The sequence below is a fragment of the Xiphophorus maculatus genome, chromosome 16, assembly GCF_002775205.1.
Source record: "Xiphophorus maculatus strain JP 163 A chromosome 16, X_maculatus-5.0-male, whole genome shotgun sequence".
NCBI classification, from domain to species: Eukaryota; Metazoa; Chordata; class Actinopteri; order Cyprinodontiformes; family Poeciliidae; genus Xiphophorus; species Xiphophorus maculatus.
Window position 1 is genome coordinate 7,172,127 of NC_036458.1, and position 15,712 is coordinate 7,187,838.

Sequence of the window (15,712 nt, forward strand, 5' to 3'; positions counted from 1 at the left end):
TACTTCCTATATCCAAAACAAGAGGCGCATTAGCAGAAGCGAGGTGGTGCTGCAGAGAAAGGCAGAGGATCCGTGTTACAGAAGCTGACTGCTTCCTGTTTGTTTACCAGTTTCACCTCAGTGCTCCTGTTTTCATAATGGGACTCATGGGTATACCAGAAGGCCTGAAGCTGCTGATCGCATAATTTCTGTGCTAAAGATACAGATAAAGAGGTGGTGCATTTACACATACACACAACTGGGAGTTTCCAATGAGGGAAGTCCACCGAAAGGATGAGATTTATCATCAAAGCTTGAGAGAAACTCTCAAGGGGAAAGCAGGAAGTACAGTGACAGCTCATTTCAAAGGTGATTGAATTCCTAAAGTGCCATTAATATGGGTTACTGTGTGTTTGATCTTCAGAGGCCACAGCCTGAAGCATGAGTTTCAAGGAGTAAAGCAGTTTCAGTACAATGAATATGCAGCTTATTCCAAATTGAAGGTCAGCCTAAAATATTTTTATACATCAAGTATAACCATTTATGCAGCTGTAGATGTCAATATGCTTAGAGAACTTTTGCTCATGCAGAACCAAATAAGATCAAATAAACACTTTTACAGTTTGGCAGTAAATCTATACCCATTTTAAAACCTTTTGCTACAGGAACCGTCTCTATATATAATGTCTTTCAAGAACAACCATACTAACATACAGCAGGACAGTAACATGTGCGGGAAGGTGCACAGGTGTTATCTTGACTGTGATTTGAATTCACACTCGAACAAAAGTGTTCCTCTCCTTCAGCTGAAGGCTCAGGGTTAACTGGTACTTGGAAAAAGTTCAGAATTTATTTAACATTGACAAGACCATTAATTTCATCGAAAGAACAGCAAGACCAGAAGATAATGCTGCCAACAGCATGTTTTACTCTGGGTATAGCGTTCTTTTGCTGATGCACAGTACAATCGATGGTACTGTGCATCAGCAAAAGAACGCCTGCACTGCAAGTATAAACAGCCGGACATTCTGCACATTTTAAACATCTGGTTTTCTTGATTGAAACTGGCAAATTTCTGTCCTATTTTTTTTAACATTTTAATACTAAAAACCTCTGTAGTTATTGGAATTCATATTTGTAAATATCAAAAACTACACAAAAAGCTTGGAAGACAAAAACTGATACTGGTTACTAAAATGTTTACCAATTAGACTTCATGTGGCAAATGAACAAATTCTGACTCTGTAGTAAAACTCCTCAAACATACGTACGTGTTTGTGAGCTTTATTCTTTAAATAGAGCCTAGAAGACAGTAAAAGTATATTGTACACTTTTACATAATGTGTAAGATCCCAGCACTAAGCATGATCATCCTTTACTTTTGCAGAAAAATAGAGGGCCATATTTTAGCAACACAAAAACAATCCAAAAAAATGAGTCACTGTTTCTTTTTTAATAATAACTAATTTAACATATATGAGGAAAGAAAATGATCACACAGCTCACAATATGTATTGTGTGAAACATATTTAATTGGTAATAAATGATACATTTCATGATTGATCAGTACAACAAAAATAAAATGATTTTAAAATGCCAGCCCAATTAACATGATCACATCTTACAGCATTTTTAGTGGAAAAGCTGTGCCCTACTTAAAATACACATTTTACACAACAATATCAGAGAAAAAAAGCTCACAGAAATAACCTCGAATTGGCAGAAATTTTTTCATCCTTCTTTCCTCTTCACCATTATAAAAATCTGAGATCCCCCTAAGAAATACCAGAAATATTTCATTTTGTCAGAAAAAAACAAAAAACTGGTGTAGCCAAGGAGAAGCCAATTTGCCATAACTCACTGTAGGGTCATTTTAAAAACGTAAAAAAAAAGAGCATTTTTCAGCACAACTTAAAAGCATCATATAGCTTATATCAAAACTTATGTCGTACATCTATCAAGTCACAAAACCATAAAACCGTTAAAATGTCAAAAGACAGTATTCTCAAAAAACTACATTTCCCTATGTTTGCATGTTTTTTTTAGATAGTTTAACAAAAACAAGGAAGGAAAATTGTTGCCTAAAAACAATAGGTTCACAAAGAATGACCCAAATGTATAGACAGTATATTTTTTTTTTTAACCATAGTTTAAAATAATAAAAACAAATCTTTAAAGTTGATGGCGAGTAATTTTACACAGGAAACAAGAAAATCTATACAGGCAGACTGTGTTTACACAGAGAGAGAGATAAATCATTCGTTGAGCCTCACACAAGGTCGAATCCCAACAAGAGAAAAAAAAAAAAACAAAGACGGTGATATTTTCTTTCACATAGGAGATGCTACATCCATGTTCAGAGTAATTGAATCTAGGAAAAAAAGGGAAAAAAACAAGCAATTAATGCTGCTGTAACGGTATTTATTAAATAAAGCTGGCCTTAAGTTGCAATAGTAAAACCAGAGGAGAACCCAGTCAGAACAAAACAGATGTGTGAGGAGATTGCAACTCACCCAAATGCCCTTGGTTCGCTTCAGCTTCGCCGGGCATCAGGGAGTCCAGGGAGTCGAGAGTGTGAGGCGACATGAGGAACAGGTCACTGGTGTTTCCAGAGTTTGTGCTGTAAAAACACATACACACATAGAAAAAAAAAGAGACTGCATAACAGTGCAAAGCAAAACTTATTCTTATCAAACATGCCTGTGCCATTTTTAGATTAATTATGCTTACATTGTCATCATCCCACTTTACCACAAGTAGCCTACAACAACTGAACAGTTTTAATGAGTAAATTAGTCATCATACATCACCGGCCCATTATTAATATAGTAAATAATCTGATTTTTGGGTCAGTAAGCAGTTCAGTGTAGAAACTTCCTGTGTTCAGCTGCAGATAAATAGGCAGACATGTCATTTCTAGTAGCAGCTGGGTCCGAAGTATCCTGAGAATAATTTGGAATGATACAAATTTCAGCTGGAAGAACAGGCTGGAGATGGACCTTTGTTTTTGTTTTTTAAGGGTGAGATTTTCACCTACAGTTGAAAATCTGCTTAAAATGGAAAATATTAGGCTCAATATAAAGTACTTGTTGTTTATTAACCATGTTTTTATAAAAGTTTAAAAAGTAAAAACTAGGCACACCCATTCAAAAACATAGCTAAATTTAGCCGCTTCCTTTGACAAAAAAGGGAACTGTATACTAGCAATTTTTGAGAAGAGAATTTTTTTTTCTAAAGCAAAAGAGTAGAAAATAATTCACTACAAAAATGTAGAGACTTGTATGTTTTCCTTTTGATGCGAGACGTTGCAGAGCTATGAGTTACAGATTCCTTTCCTACACAAATCGGACAACTTTCATTCAATAAAGTGTTGCGTCTTTAGCTTATTGTTAAGCAGGCTACGCATGTTATTATATATATAAAAATATATATTTTTGCATTTCAATTAAAGAAAAAAAACATTTTGCAGCCTGTCAGTATGTTCAACTTGATTTGGACTCCACTTGCTTGTTGTATTAAGAATTGCAAAGCAAAATGCAAAAACAAAAAACAAACAAACAAAATAAAAACACTGAATGGATGACTTAATTTAAACATTTCTTTAGTAAAAGGCAGCAGTGTGTATTCAGTAATTTCAATAATTATTTTTTTTCAAACTAAACTAAACGCAGTTTATTTCCTCAGTTCCTTCTTTGCCTCCCCTTCTCACTTGATTAAAAAGAAATGATGGTGGAATAATCTTTAAACGTAATACAACTATCTGGAATTGGTACATCCTTCTGTCCAACAATTACACTCACCAGTAACTGGCTTTAAAAGGAGGGCAATGATAAAGCAGCTGAGAATGAACAAAAGCACTGATGAATGGTAAGGACATGCTGTTCTATAATCAATTGCGTTAGTGCAAAACGAGGACTGTGATGTCTGTGAGATGGACATAAAAACGGAAATTATGCAGATGTGATCAATGGACTGATATCTGAAGCACATCTGTCAAACAAATAAAAAGGTCATGTACACACATCTCTACATGCGACCTCCCCCCCATGAGGCCTACCCTGGGAATCCGTTCCCAAGCAGCTCACTGTCTTGCAAGTCCATGAACACGGAGGGGCACCTACGGAGACAGGTCAGGATCTGACTGAGAAAACCTCAAAACCCACGGGCAACCTATCAAACCTACAACATGGCTTAAGGCCTTTATCGCCATCAGCTTTTGTCCTCGTTATTTGCCAGTCTCACTTATTTTTACTCTAAAGTGTATAATTTCCAGTAGTGTACTACTATTCAAAATGTGCAGCTCCATTAAATTTGCTTGATTTAAGAATGTGTGATCTTTGCTTTTATTTATAATATTAGAATAATACTTTGTCATTACAGCTGTAAGTTTTAAGTGTCGCACCTTCCTTCTCAAACAGTTAAGTGACTTTATATGAAATCAGAAAAAAAAAGTCACAGATGCTGCATTACAGGCAGGCATTCTTTGACGGTTTCTAACCTGAATCTGTAAATATTTACATCACCTTGCTAATGTATTTATGCTCCTAGAACTTTAACACAATGTGTCACGTTTCCAATGCAAACTTCAATATACGTTATTGAGATTTTGTGACAAACACAAAGTAGCACATAACTGAAACAGTACATTGTCTTAAAAGTTTTTTTAAATCTAAAAATACAAAAAGCAGGGTATGAATTTGTATTCGGACTCTTTAAATGAAGGAGTCCTTGACAAAAATCCATTGCAACCAATAGCCTAAAGTGAACTAATACATTTAATATATAAAATCCACCTGTGTGTAACAGTGAAGTTTGTTAAAGAGCATTAGAGATCGAACACCATCATGAAGACCAAAAAAATACAGCAGACCAGCCAGGAAGAAAGTTGAGAAGTTGAAAAGAAAAATCCCAAACCTTAAACACTTCACAGAAAATTCATTGCATCTTTCAAACTCGGGAAGACTGTTGCATAACAGCAACCCTAACAAGACATGGCCGCCTGTCTGAACTGGCTGGCTGGGGAAAGGAGAGCGGTAAACATGTGGAAGAAGGTTCTCTAAAGACTCTGTGCACACAACAATAGAAACACCATCTCTAACATCTTCAACAGGGAACCTGGTCAGAGTTGATGGGAAAATGGAGAGAGCTAAATATAGGCCAATTACGGAACAAAATCTGTTTGAGCCTCTAAAAGACCAGGGCAAAGGTTCAGCTTCCAGCTGGATACAATGTGAATGTAAAAACACAACCAGCTACAACAGAATGATTCAGAACATAGCAAATTTGCAAAAATGGCCTACTCAAAGTCCATACCTGTATTTCCTAGTCAGTCTGACTGATGATGAGCTATTTTGCAGAGATAAATTAAGAAAAACTTCATTTCTAGTTTAGCAAAGCTGTACAACGTCGTACAACAAAACACCTGCAGTGGGAAGTTAATGAACAAAGTATTGCCTCAGGCAGACTGAAATACTGTTTTCTTTTTCCTCATCTGACAATTATGTGCTACTTGTGTGGGTCTGAGGTTTGTAGCTGTGACAAAATGTGAAAAGATTCAACAGGTATCAATACTTTTGACATAAAAGAAAACCTCCACATTGAGTATTGTCACTTCTCGGTGGGAGGCACTGAATATTACAGCCGAAAGATAGGGATGAATACTTACGGGGTCACACAGATGAACTTTGTTTTCAAATAAGGCTGGATAGCTGAAAGAGAAAGTATACATTACGGAGAATATTGAGCACATAAGCTCCAAACCAAACAAACAGCATTAAAAGCATGTAATGAACATGGGGGTGACTTACTGCTTGTCGAGTCTCCTGCTGGCTCGGGCTCATGAGCTGCCTCTGGCCTGCAGTATTTCCCAAAAGCCTCCTCTTTGGGGATATCAGGATAGAGATAAACAAGTGGCGACACCAGGATATTGGTGGCATCCATGATTTTGTAACTCATGATGATATCTGCAAACGACATGCTGCTGAGCTGCTGCTTGGTGTAAGGCTCTACGGACTGGATCTGGGTCTTTCCTACAAAGAACAAACAATAAAAACTATGACAACAAAATCTGATCATCGTAAAGACATTATATGAACAGCAGGGCTTTAAAATGACTCACCTCCAATGTCTTTCTCTACCCATGTAAATGTAATGCCGCCCTCTTTGCTGCTCTCGCTGAAGCGCAGAAGAAATGTGCCAGGAGGCTTCGGACTCAGAATGGCTCTCTCCCGCTCCTTGCTGATAAAACCCATGATGTATCTGTAAGCAGAGAAACAATATATCAAACTAATAACTAGTTCAATCTACTTTAAGACAGTATTGCATGTCTAAATGGGTTCTACACCCCAGAACAGGAAGTGAACAAGCAGTTCCAGACACAGCCAGGAGATTCGAGTCTAAACAAAGGGTGACTTCTCACCCTTCGTTCCACAGAGCGAGGATGTACTTCTTCACCAGGTCAATGATATTGTCCAGCCACACCCAAAAGGAGAAGCCCTTGCCAGCCATGTTTTCCTGTACAAGAGGAAGGAAAAAAATTATTCATACAAAGCGAAACAATGTGAAGAAGGCAGACTGATCTTTTTATAGTGGTCAAATGTTGTACCTTGCAGAACTTGGCCCATGTTATTTGGCATCCAGAATAGTTTACACAAGGCCCTGTATTAAAAAAATTAGAAACAAATAGTGTAAGTATTAAGGCACACTGAAGATTCTCAGAGACTTTTTAGGCTTATTGTTTTACCAAGTAATTTCTCAGCCAGCGTGGTCAGCTGCTCGATGGTCAGGCCTCTCTTAGTGGTCGAAGAGAACTGCCAGCTCAACACCTCAGCCACCTGGTCCCAGGTTCCCACCGGAGGCTTGGTGAAGAAGTTCACGTTCTGTGGAAGAACAAAGGAGGCAACAGCTTTACAAATGCTTGCTGTCTGCAGAGATCAGACCCTTTCCACAAGAGGGTGCTGTCTCACCTTTGGGTGATTAGTGAGCATGTTGTACCACAGGATGGAAGCCCAGGCGTTGGGCATCTGGCAGATGTTTGAAATGACAACCACTGGCAGAGAATGAGTCTGCAAATACAGGCAGCTTTATGATCAGTTTTATTTTGGAAACAAAAAAAAGTCATTTAAATTGCCCTCTTGTTAAAGCTTATTCCCCTATAATATTTACAGAATAATAGACAGAAATAAGTCCCTTCCTTCACACTAACATTTTACCCCCCACAGAGACTTCCTGCATTTGCATCTCTCATCTACAGGCAAACTGAAAACAGATTTTATAACAATGGCTCTTCTCAGATTATCACTACACACTAAACATGCAAAACAACAAACCCTCTGTTATGGATCACTCTGACCTTTTGTGTCAAGCAAGTCGATCCCCTGAGATCACAGGGTGTGTGCCGTTAAAGAATTCAACTGGGATTGTCAAACAAAAGTGGACTGGATTAAAACCTGCAAGATTCACCCGAGTTGTAATAAGATATGCGAGATCTCTGTCGCAATCTTCCTGCAGTCCTAATGCATTCACTATGCAGCGTCCTCAATATGTTATTTTCTGTATTAGTTTCTGCTGATCAACCTATTTTAAGATGAGACGCACACTAGAAGATCTAGTATCTCTGCTCTGCAATGCGTCTGTGGACCACACAGCTGATTTTGTCTTTGCACTGAATCCAGGTTTATCCCTTGTAGTTTGTTACAGATTATAATATTGGTACCAGTCCAGGTCATTTTATTTTGAGGCACAAAGAGAACAATAACAGGAGTAATGTATGATCTAAAAAGGAGCAAGTACTTTCAAAAGTTAAGATGTTTTTATGTAGACAGCATATCTGGATTTTATCAGGTTTCCCCATTACCATTTTCTGAGTTAGAAGTCTCAGTAATCATGTAGCCATTTTTTAAGTTGTTTTTTTTAAGACTGTAAATGTCTTTCTTTATCCTACTTCTATAATACTTCAAACAAGTCCTAGAGACATTTGTGAGTCAAATAGTAAACTGTGTCAAAGAAAACCTAAATTTTGCCCATCACTGCCTTAGCTGTGGCCAAGATCTTCTGAATTGTAGAGGAAATGATGACATTCCCACAACTCCCAAGACATGACAGCCTTTTCACTTGGAACACCACAGGCCTACAGAATCTGATTTTCTTTCCCAATAGTAGGAAAGAAAACGTGCACTAAACAAAATAACATGAAATAGTATCATCTGAGTCTTAAGGGCACTACTATACTTGTCTTTAATTTCCACCACTCTAGAGTTTCTATGTGGTTTTCTGGAATCAAAAACTGAATGTTTCACCTAAACTCAATTCACAAAACTGTCGCTATAACAAATTGCACGAATAGCCATCACAAAAGTATGAACAAAAGGTCTGGTACGATTTTGTAGATTACTCAATTTTCTTGCAATGAACTTCTGATCAGGCATTCAATCTTATTGTTAGCTCAAGATTTTGAAACAAAGTTGATTTACTCACCTCCAGATCTATCTTTAGGCCCTGGTGATAGACTTCTGTCTCAAAAGTGATAAGATGGAGTTCCTCTGTTACAATGAGGGATGCCTAAGAAAAAAAAGATTATTTAAATCTGTCAATATGTGAAAAAATAAAAATTCCAACAAAATCTGAATTATTTCAGCTAAATACAGAAAACACAGAGAGTAATTTGGATAAATGAGTCTTACATCGCTGTTGGTCCGGCCACCGTTGCCACACCTCTGTTCTCGTAGGGTCTGCAAAACACAGCATGTCAGCTCTCCACAGCAGATAATTTTCCAATGTATTCATTACATTTAAGAGAAGTTGGCTTTCTCAACTTACCAAGTGTTTAAACTCTGCTGAAAGGCTGCCATTGTTGGATTCCTCCATGTTCATGACTTTTGTGTTGGTACCGAGGATGTTAAACTTTCGAGATCTGATAGGAACAAACCAAAACGGGTAACTAAGCGTCCTCTGTAGCAGAGTGAACACTCAGATCTTAACTGCTCAGGTTTAAAGTGGTGTTCTTTAAAGCTTACCCTCTAATTGCAGCAACATCCCCAGATTCTCTGAAAAATAAAATAGTACAACCTTTATTTTTGCAATGGCCCTTCAATAAAATAGTGGCATGCAATAAAGGGAAAATAAATTTTCAATGAATAACCGAAATAACTCACTTGTCAATGCAAACTTTAATCTTGAGCTGGTAATTGAGTTCAGGAAACTTTACAAGCAACCTTGAAAAATCAAAGCAAAAAAGAGATGAGAAGAGTATCATTATTTTGAGCGGTGAATGATTTTCTTTATAAGCAATCTATAAAATGGCAACACACATAATGGAACAGAAATGGGGTTTTGTTTTTGATGGAGAACAGAATCTTACCTGACTTTTGTTGTGAACTGCACTCCTGTTTTGATGACCAGGGGTCTGTCTGGATGCATGGGCATACAAGGCTGTCTTTCAACCACAAAGGCACTAAAAAGCGAAGAAAGTTTCATAAAAACCAGGCAACACCATTTATCCAACAAACACACAATAACAAAGAAAAGAAAAATAACTACCTCTTCATGAGGTTTCTGAACAGATCCACAATCTTCTCCTCCAACGCTGGCCGATGCTGAATGATGGGGTCTCCTTTGTAGGACACTTTCTGCTGAAGTTCCTCGAGTTTCTTAATCTGCTGACGGATCTGGAGCTGGGACTCAGCCAAGGATGTGATCCTGAGTAGGAAATTCGTTGACGTCAAACGTTTTGTGGGGCAAATACGGATAGATGCACTATACATCACTTAACATTTTTAAGATAAAGAGGTTGAGGCTGCTATCTAAACATAATTAGCTTGACTGATTTATTTTACTTATGTCTGAGGACTTTTCTAGGAATAACACTGAATGTCTTATTAAAATTGGGTACCATGTCTCAAGGCGATCGAGGCAAATGTTGGGTGGGCCTCCAATGCAGGCAATTTGCTGTCTTCTCTTCCAGTCTGCCAGTTCCTCATCAGTCAGATTCTTCTGCACATAATCCATGGCTGTCAAAAGGCCTCCCATCTCTGTCACGATTTGCTATAAAATCCACAGAGCACACATTAAACAAGGATTTAAACAGATACTAACAACAATCTGTAATCCAGATTAGTAATTGCTGATTTTGACAACCCCTGCAAACATTCCTGATTTAAATTCTGCTTACCCTCCTGAGCTGGTCAAGGGCGCTAAGCATTTGCTCAAGCTGAGCCATCTTTTGCCTTGTGGCAGCTGCCTGGCTATTTCCATTGAGGTCCTGGGACAACTCTGAAGATACGGCGAACACATGGTCCATCAGATAAACGGCTAGATATATGCATACCAATCAACAGCTCTATTAAAGCTGAAAGTGACATTCAGAAACATACCTCCTTGGCTTTTCAAGGTTTTGTAGTTAAAGTCAAAATCATCTTGCAGGTTTTCAAGCATCTTCATCTTCTGTTCCATGTCCTGTAGAAAAACAGAAGATTGTTTTCTAATAGACAAATCATAAAAAGGTAAAGACAGCTTTATTGATGACTATTTAAAAAAGAAATAAATAAGGGTGTTTTCACGCAGATAGGAGCAATTTGAACGACAGTCTGTTCCAATGGGCGGTGAATGTTGAAAAACTTCACACTTCATTAGTTTGGTTCATTTTCAAAAGTGCGATGTAAAAGTGAACCAAACAGGTTAGACCGTGACACAGAAATACTCGCTTGGTTCTACAACAAGAACCTGCCTGCCTTGTGTGAGCAGAAAGTGAAAATGGCAGCAAACCATTTTAACATTTAATCATAAAAGAACACTTTTTACTATTTCTCATTCAACTTATAGAATGAGAAATATGAGAATGAGATGTCTGAAGTTAAATTTTCATCCAATAAAAGCTCAATTTCAACTACCCACAATATTCACTCAAAGTAGAAAGAATGACTGTTGACGGGTTCAGCTGCAAACCTGATACACACAGACGGAAAATGTGTCTTCATTGTCTGAGCAAGTATGATGTTACAGATAGCAGAAATGTTTCTGTGGTTAGAAAAAATGTCATTTAGCACATCTGAAATGTCAACCTTTAATGAAATAAATTATTTGTAGACATTTTGTTCAACAATCTTCCTTGGAAAATAAAGTGTTACATTTGCTTGCCATAACCAAGGGAGTGTACTATTGAGAAATTATGTAAAAGTGCTCTATTCATATATATGCCCATAAATCATATGCACAAACGTCATCACTTCTTCCCTTTGAAAGCATGTTTGCTTTCTCCACGATTCAATTCCAAGTGAACAGAGGCTCGCATGTTCTAGCAGACAAGTTCGCTTAGTTTGGGCTAAAGAAAACCATTTAAGACAATGTCTAGTGTGAAAGCTCCCTCACCTGCACACGCTTTCTGATGTCTTGAAGATTGTGCTCCAGGATTTGCTGCTTCTCTGTCACTACTGTTCCAGTGGGATGGGCTGCTTGGCCATCCTGCCAGACATTAGAATTCGTTATAAGTTCCTTTTAATATAAAACCATCAAATCTAAAGTTGGGTAAAGAGTTGTATACCTGCGTAGTTGAGGTGGCAGTCTGCAACAGTCTTTGTTCCTCCCACAAACAGCGGGCAACAATCCGGGCAATTTCCATCGGCTTCTCCAGATATTTACTTTGCAGATGTTGCTTAATCCTGCGCAGGTTATGCTGGTAGAGTACGTTATTCTCCTGCAGGAAGCGGCTGTACTGCTGGTCTATTTCTCCTAGCAGGTTGTGGAACACCAGCGTGGCATGGGATTCCTTGTTGGCAGCGTAAGCCCTTGTTGGGGAAAAAATATGTGAAAATAAAAAATAAGGACATGGAGATGCTTCCTAAAAAGGATCACATCTCAACCACTTCCAATGAAACATTAACAGTTTTTATAGACATAATTAGCATTAAAACACAAAGATTTCATATATTTTGTTTGGATTATTATTTTTTAAAAATGACAAAAAAGGCTATAATGAAATAATAATTCACATCTAGTAAAAGGTGACAGCGTTATAAAAGCACTTTACTGTAATGTGTTTGATCAGTAAAACCAAAAATAAAAGTAAACCCAAACATTTGAGTAATTTCTCACCAGTCCTGACTCTCAATCCATGGGGCCAGGAATTGCCGCAGCTCCATTGGGAAGCTGTCGCTGTAAAGGTGGTAGAGTTGCTCCAGATACCTGGTCTCCAGCTGCTGTAACTGGTTCCATTGGGCCATCCTGACACACGCTGCTTCTAATTCACACACGCAAAAAGGAGCAACAATGATAAAACTGGACAGGCAAAGCCAACCACTTCCCTGACGAGAAACAAGAACAAAATTCGAAACAAAACCTGCCACACAGCTTCAACAGAACACCTCTCCAATTTATCGACAGGAAATGGCTAAATACCGCGTTTGCTCTGAAAACGTAGACAGGCCGACGTGGGGCCTCCTTTTCAGCACAGTCACTTCCTGTGCTCTGAAAAGCAGAGCTTCCAAGAAGAAATATAGGCTGTCTTAATCAGCTGTTCGCTCTCCAAGCACAGAAGAGTTTACGATCTTAGACCAAGGATTTGCCCCAACGCTACTTTCTGGAAACGACGTAAAACCACACTTCCTTTACTCAGCCGTCTGAAAACGTCACATTGTATGGACTTGAAACTATAAAATCAGTTTTCTTTTCAAATAACTGGTTTAATTTCTTTCTATTGGCGAAAGTGCAACTTAAGCCAAGTTGTGTCATTAATTGTCAAGCACCTGCAGACAAAGACGAGTGCAACACATGCGATCTATTCAGCAGGTTCAGTGGGGCTTCTTGTTTCACCAGAAACAGGCCACACTTTTCCCTGGGGGAACACCAGAGATTCAAGGGACAACAAAAAGATGTCTCTTAAAGCACACAAAACAAATATAAAAGTAAAAACGTTTGATTGGTGCTTAATGTTACATTAAGATTCACAAATAAAAATGTTTTTCAGTTGCACTAGACAAATTTGTCTTATGACCTGATTTAGCAGGATATGCCTTAGGGAGATAAATATTCTTGAAGCTGTGATCCTTAGTCACCGATGACACTGTTGTAATGTTAGTGCAATAATTCTAAACATTGATATTGATATCATTTAGGTGTGATTGTACATTGACATTATCTCTATAAGGAATAGGGTTAGAGCCATCATTATCTGCACCTTTAGAGAAATAAAAGTTAATTAGATTCTACAGTTCTTTAGGCTTTAATCTAGTTTGTCATCTTGTCTCTGAATAACCAACGAAAGCATAACTTGCGGGTTTCTCACTAGTTTTCCTGGAATCAAAGGACCTCCAAGAACAGATGTTCTCAGATATGCATGGGTTTTTTCTCGCTCTCTCCTCCAAGGAAACTGCTTGGCTCCCAATCATGACCTCTGTTCCTCTTTCACCCACAAATATAAAAAGATGCTTCACAACACATGATGTGATATTTTGGGCAAGTGAAACCCCTGTCAGCATCACTTCAAAGAACCTTTATGTTATTACAAAAACAAGGAAAGTTCTTAAACCTTCAGAAATTACAAACGGAATGCCCACCGAGTATGATTTTTATTTCTTACTCCAGATTAACCTCTTTGCATTAGAAGATCCACACACTGTATTTTTTTTTTCTGTTTTCATTATCGTTATTGTTTCTTTAAACCCTCTTAGGAATCTACAGACATATGTGAAGGGTCGACTAATAAGATAAATAACTCAGCCTACAGTCAACAGTGAGAAAGACAGAGGAAGAAAACTGTCACCGTTTCATTATTACCAGGCATTTTTAAGATATGAACAGTCTGGGTCAAAAGGTGAAAGCACACAAAATTCAATGGCAAAAGAATGCATGAATGAAAACCCCACGAGTCTGAACAGGGTCAAACATATTACCAATATCACAGACAATTCTAAAATTTTATTTTGGTTAATCGACATGAATCAGCAAAACTAAAGTCAGCTGTTTTTGTCTGGTTGCCCAATACCAGTTAACATCCTGCCTCTTACCGGTAAAAGCACAATGTGATTCCTTAAAACCATATCAGTGATATTCCAGGAAGTACTTCCTTGAACAAAAGACAACAGTAACCATGCCAAGTTTTCCTTTTTCACATAAACACCCGGAAGATGAAAGAGGTGTTATTTTTTTAGACATCCATTCCTTATATATTTGAATTATTTTTCATAAAAAAGAAAACGTCCCCCTTTGACTTTAGTCTGTGTGAAGGTATAGAGATTAAAAACGACTAAATGATATTTGATATTGTGGCCTATAGATGGGATGTAAATGGGCGTGGCAAATCAAGGCAAACAGCACAGTGAGCTGAGCTTAACTGGGTCTAAATATCATTCTTGGTGAGGACTTAATTTTCAGGCCTAACCATTAAAGTATGGATGTTGATAAGTAGGCAATCCAAAAGACGTGTGAAAAAATTGGAAATAAAACAACACGTGTAAAGCTGGGTGTTTTGATTTTAAGAGTGGTGGGTTTAAAAGGCCAAGTTGTCACTCAGAAATGATTGGGGCAACACATTAATAACTTATGTAACACTGCGGATACAGAGGTTTCTCCACACCGAATATCTGATGACCTAGTTCCTCTGCAGTAGTTTAGCAGGGTTGTAACAGAACTAAATAAACAATCGATTATTAATTGCCTGGGATATAAGCACTAAAAAGAAGATGTTGCTTTCCAAAACGAATTACTTTGTTAAGAAAAAAAAAATGCAGAAGTCGAATTACTGTCTCTTACCTCAGATGTTGTCACTTCTATGGAAAGTTTTCCCGACGAAAACCGTTAACTTTCAACTACGTAAACTGACAATAGCAGTCAGTTGAATATCTATGTAAAAAAAAAAAAAACCGAACTGTCATAAGCGAGAGTTGGAGCTTACAAAAAGATTACAACCATCGCTTTTCTCTCCCCAACACGAGAAACTCTTCTCCGACGCAACTCCTAAGCGCCCAACCCATCGAGCAGGTTGCAATCACTCCAGCCAAACAAATTACAGTTTCGTCATTACTGACAGCCAGAACGATCAATGGTGGTGAGCAACTTTTGTTACAACCAATAAGAATTCAGCTTTTGCGGGAAAAGAGGCGGGACTTAGGAGCGGTTAGGTTGAGGTTGCTATGTTTACTGCTGTCGCAACTGAGCTCTTCCGTCAAAGTCATCCTCCCGGCTTGGAGACCACATTTAGGGCGAAACATTCGGCTGTTCCGGAGGGAGGCTGAGTCACTAAACGGAACAGCCAGTCTGGAAGTCATCTGAGTTACTGGCAATGCTGTCGTCATCGAGGCTAATAACAAAAGTGCTTTTCTCTATTGACCTCAGAGAGTAAAAATTAATTAATAGAATTGATAATACGTCTTAACAGTTCGCTGATTGAATAAACAATTAAACTGATACACAATTGGACAATTTGACAGCTTAAATGGTGTTAAGAAAAAAAGGAGCAGGCTGGTAATTATTAAGGTATTTTTTGTATTGGTGTTTTTTTAATGCATTTAAATACAATAGAAGCTAGCAAGCTCACATCAAAAACACACACCCTATGTTGTCTCTATAAATGTCCACATTTTACTGTGTTAGTGACTCTAATTATGCCAGACCATCTTATCAGTTGTGGCAAAAGCATACTATCTTCACAGTCCCAATGTCAAGTCACTTAAGACTTGTTTAGTCAAATATCAAGTATAAAACTCTAAAAAAAAAAAAAAAAAATCAAAATTCACTCAACTAT

The 15,712-nt window shown here is 37.9% G+C and overlaps 1 protein-coding gene across 2 annotated transcripts; it reads right to left on the reverse strand.

The window, feature by feature from the left end:
* Positions 1-1,491: 1,491 nt before the first annotated feature.
* stat3 (signal transducer and activator of transcription 3) lies at positions 1,492-14,933 on the reverse strand. 2 transcript variants are annotated; one of them, XM_005796698.2, is made up of 24 exons: positions 14,722-14,933; positions 12,067-12,211; positions 11,516-11,759; positions 11,344-11,436; positions 10,350-10,431; positions 10,148-10,248; positions 9,869-10,020; positions 9,517-9,675; positions 9,338-9,430; positions 9,132-9,191; positions 8,994-9,023; positions 8,797-8,890; positions 8,661-8,708; positions 8,455-8,538; positions 6,945-7,043; positions 6,722-6,857; positions 6,584-6,636; positions 6,398-6,492; positions 6,098-6,237; positions 5,787-6,008; positions 5,645-5,687; positions 4,037-4,096; positions 2,493-2,599; positions 1,492-2,350 (listed from the first exon to the last, which is right to left on the reverse strand). In XM_005796698.2, exons 2-24 carry the CDS (start codon positions 12,192-12,194, stop codon positions 2,310-2,312), a joined length of 2,364 nt encoding a protein of 787 aa, XP_005796755.1. In that variant the 5' UTR covers positions 12,195-12,211; positions 14,722-14,933; the 3' UTR covers positions 1,492-2,309. The 2 variants fall into 2 exon arrangements, with proteins under 2 accessions (XP_005796755.1, XP_023204712.1); XM_023348944.1 differs by lacking the exon at positions 4,037-4,096.
* Between the last annotated feature and the right edge of the window lie 779 nt (positions 14,934-15,712).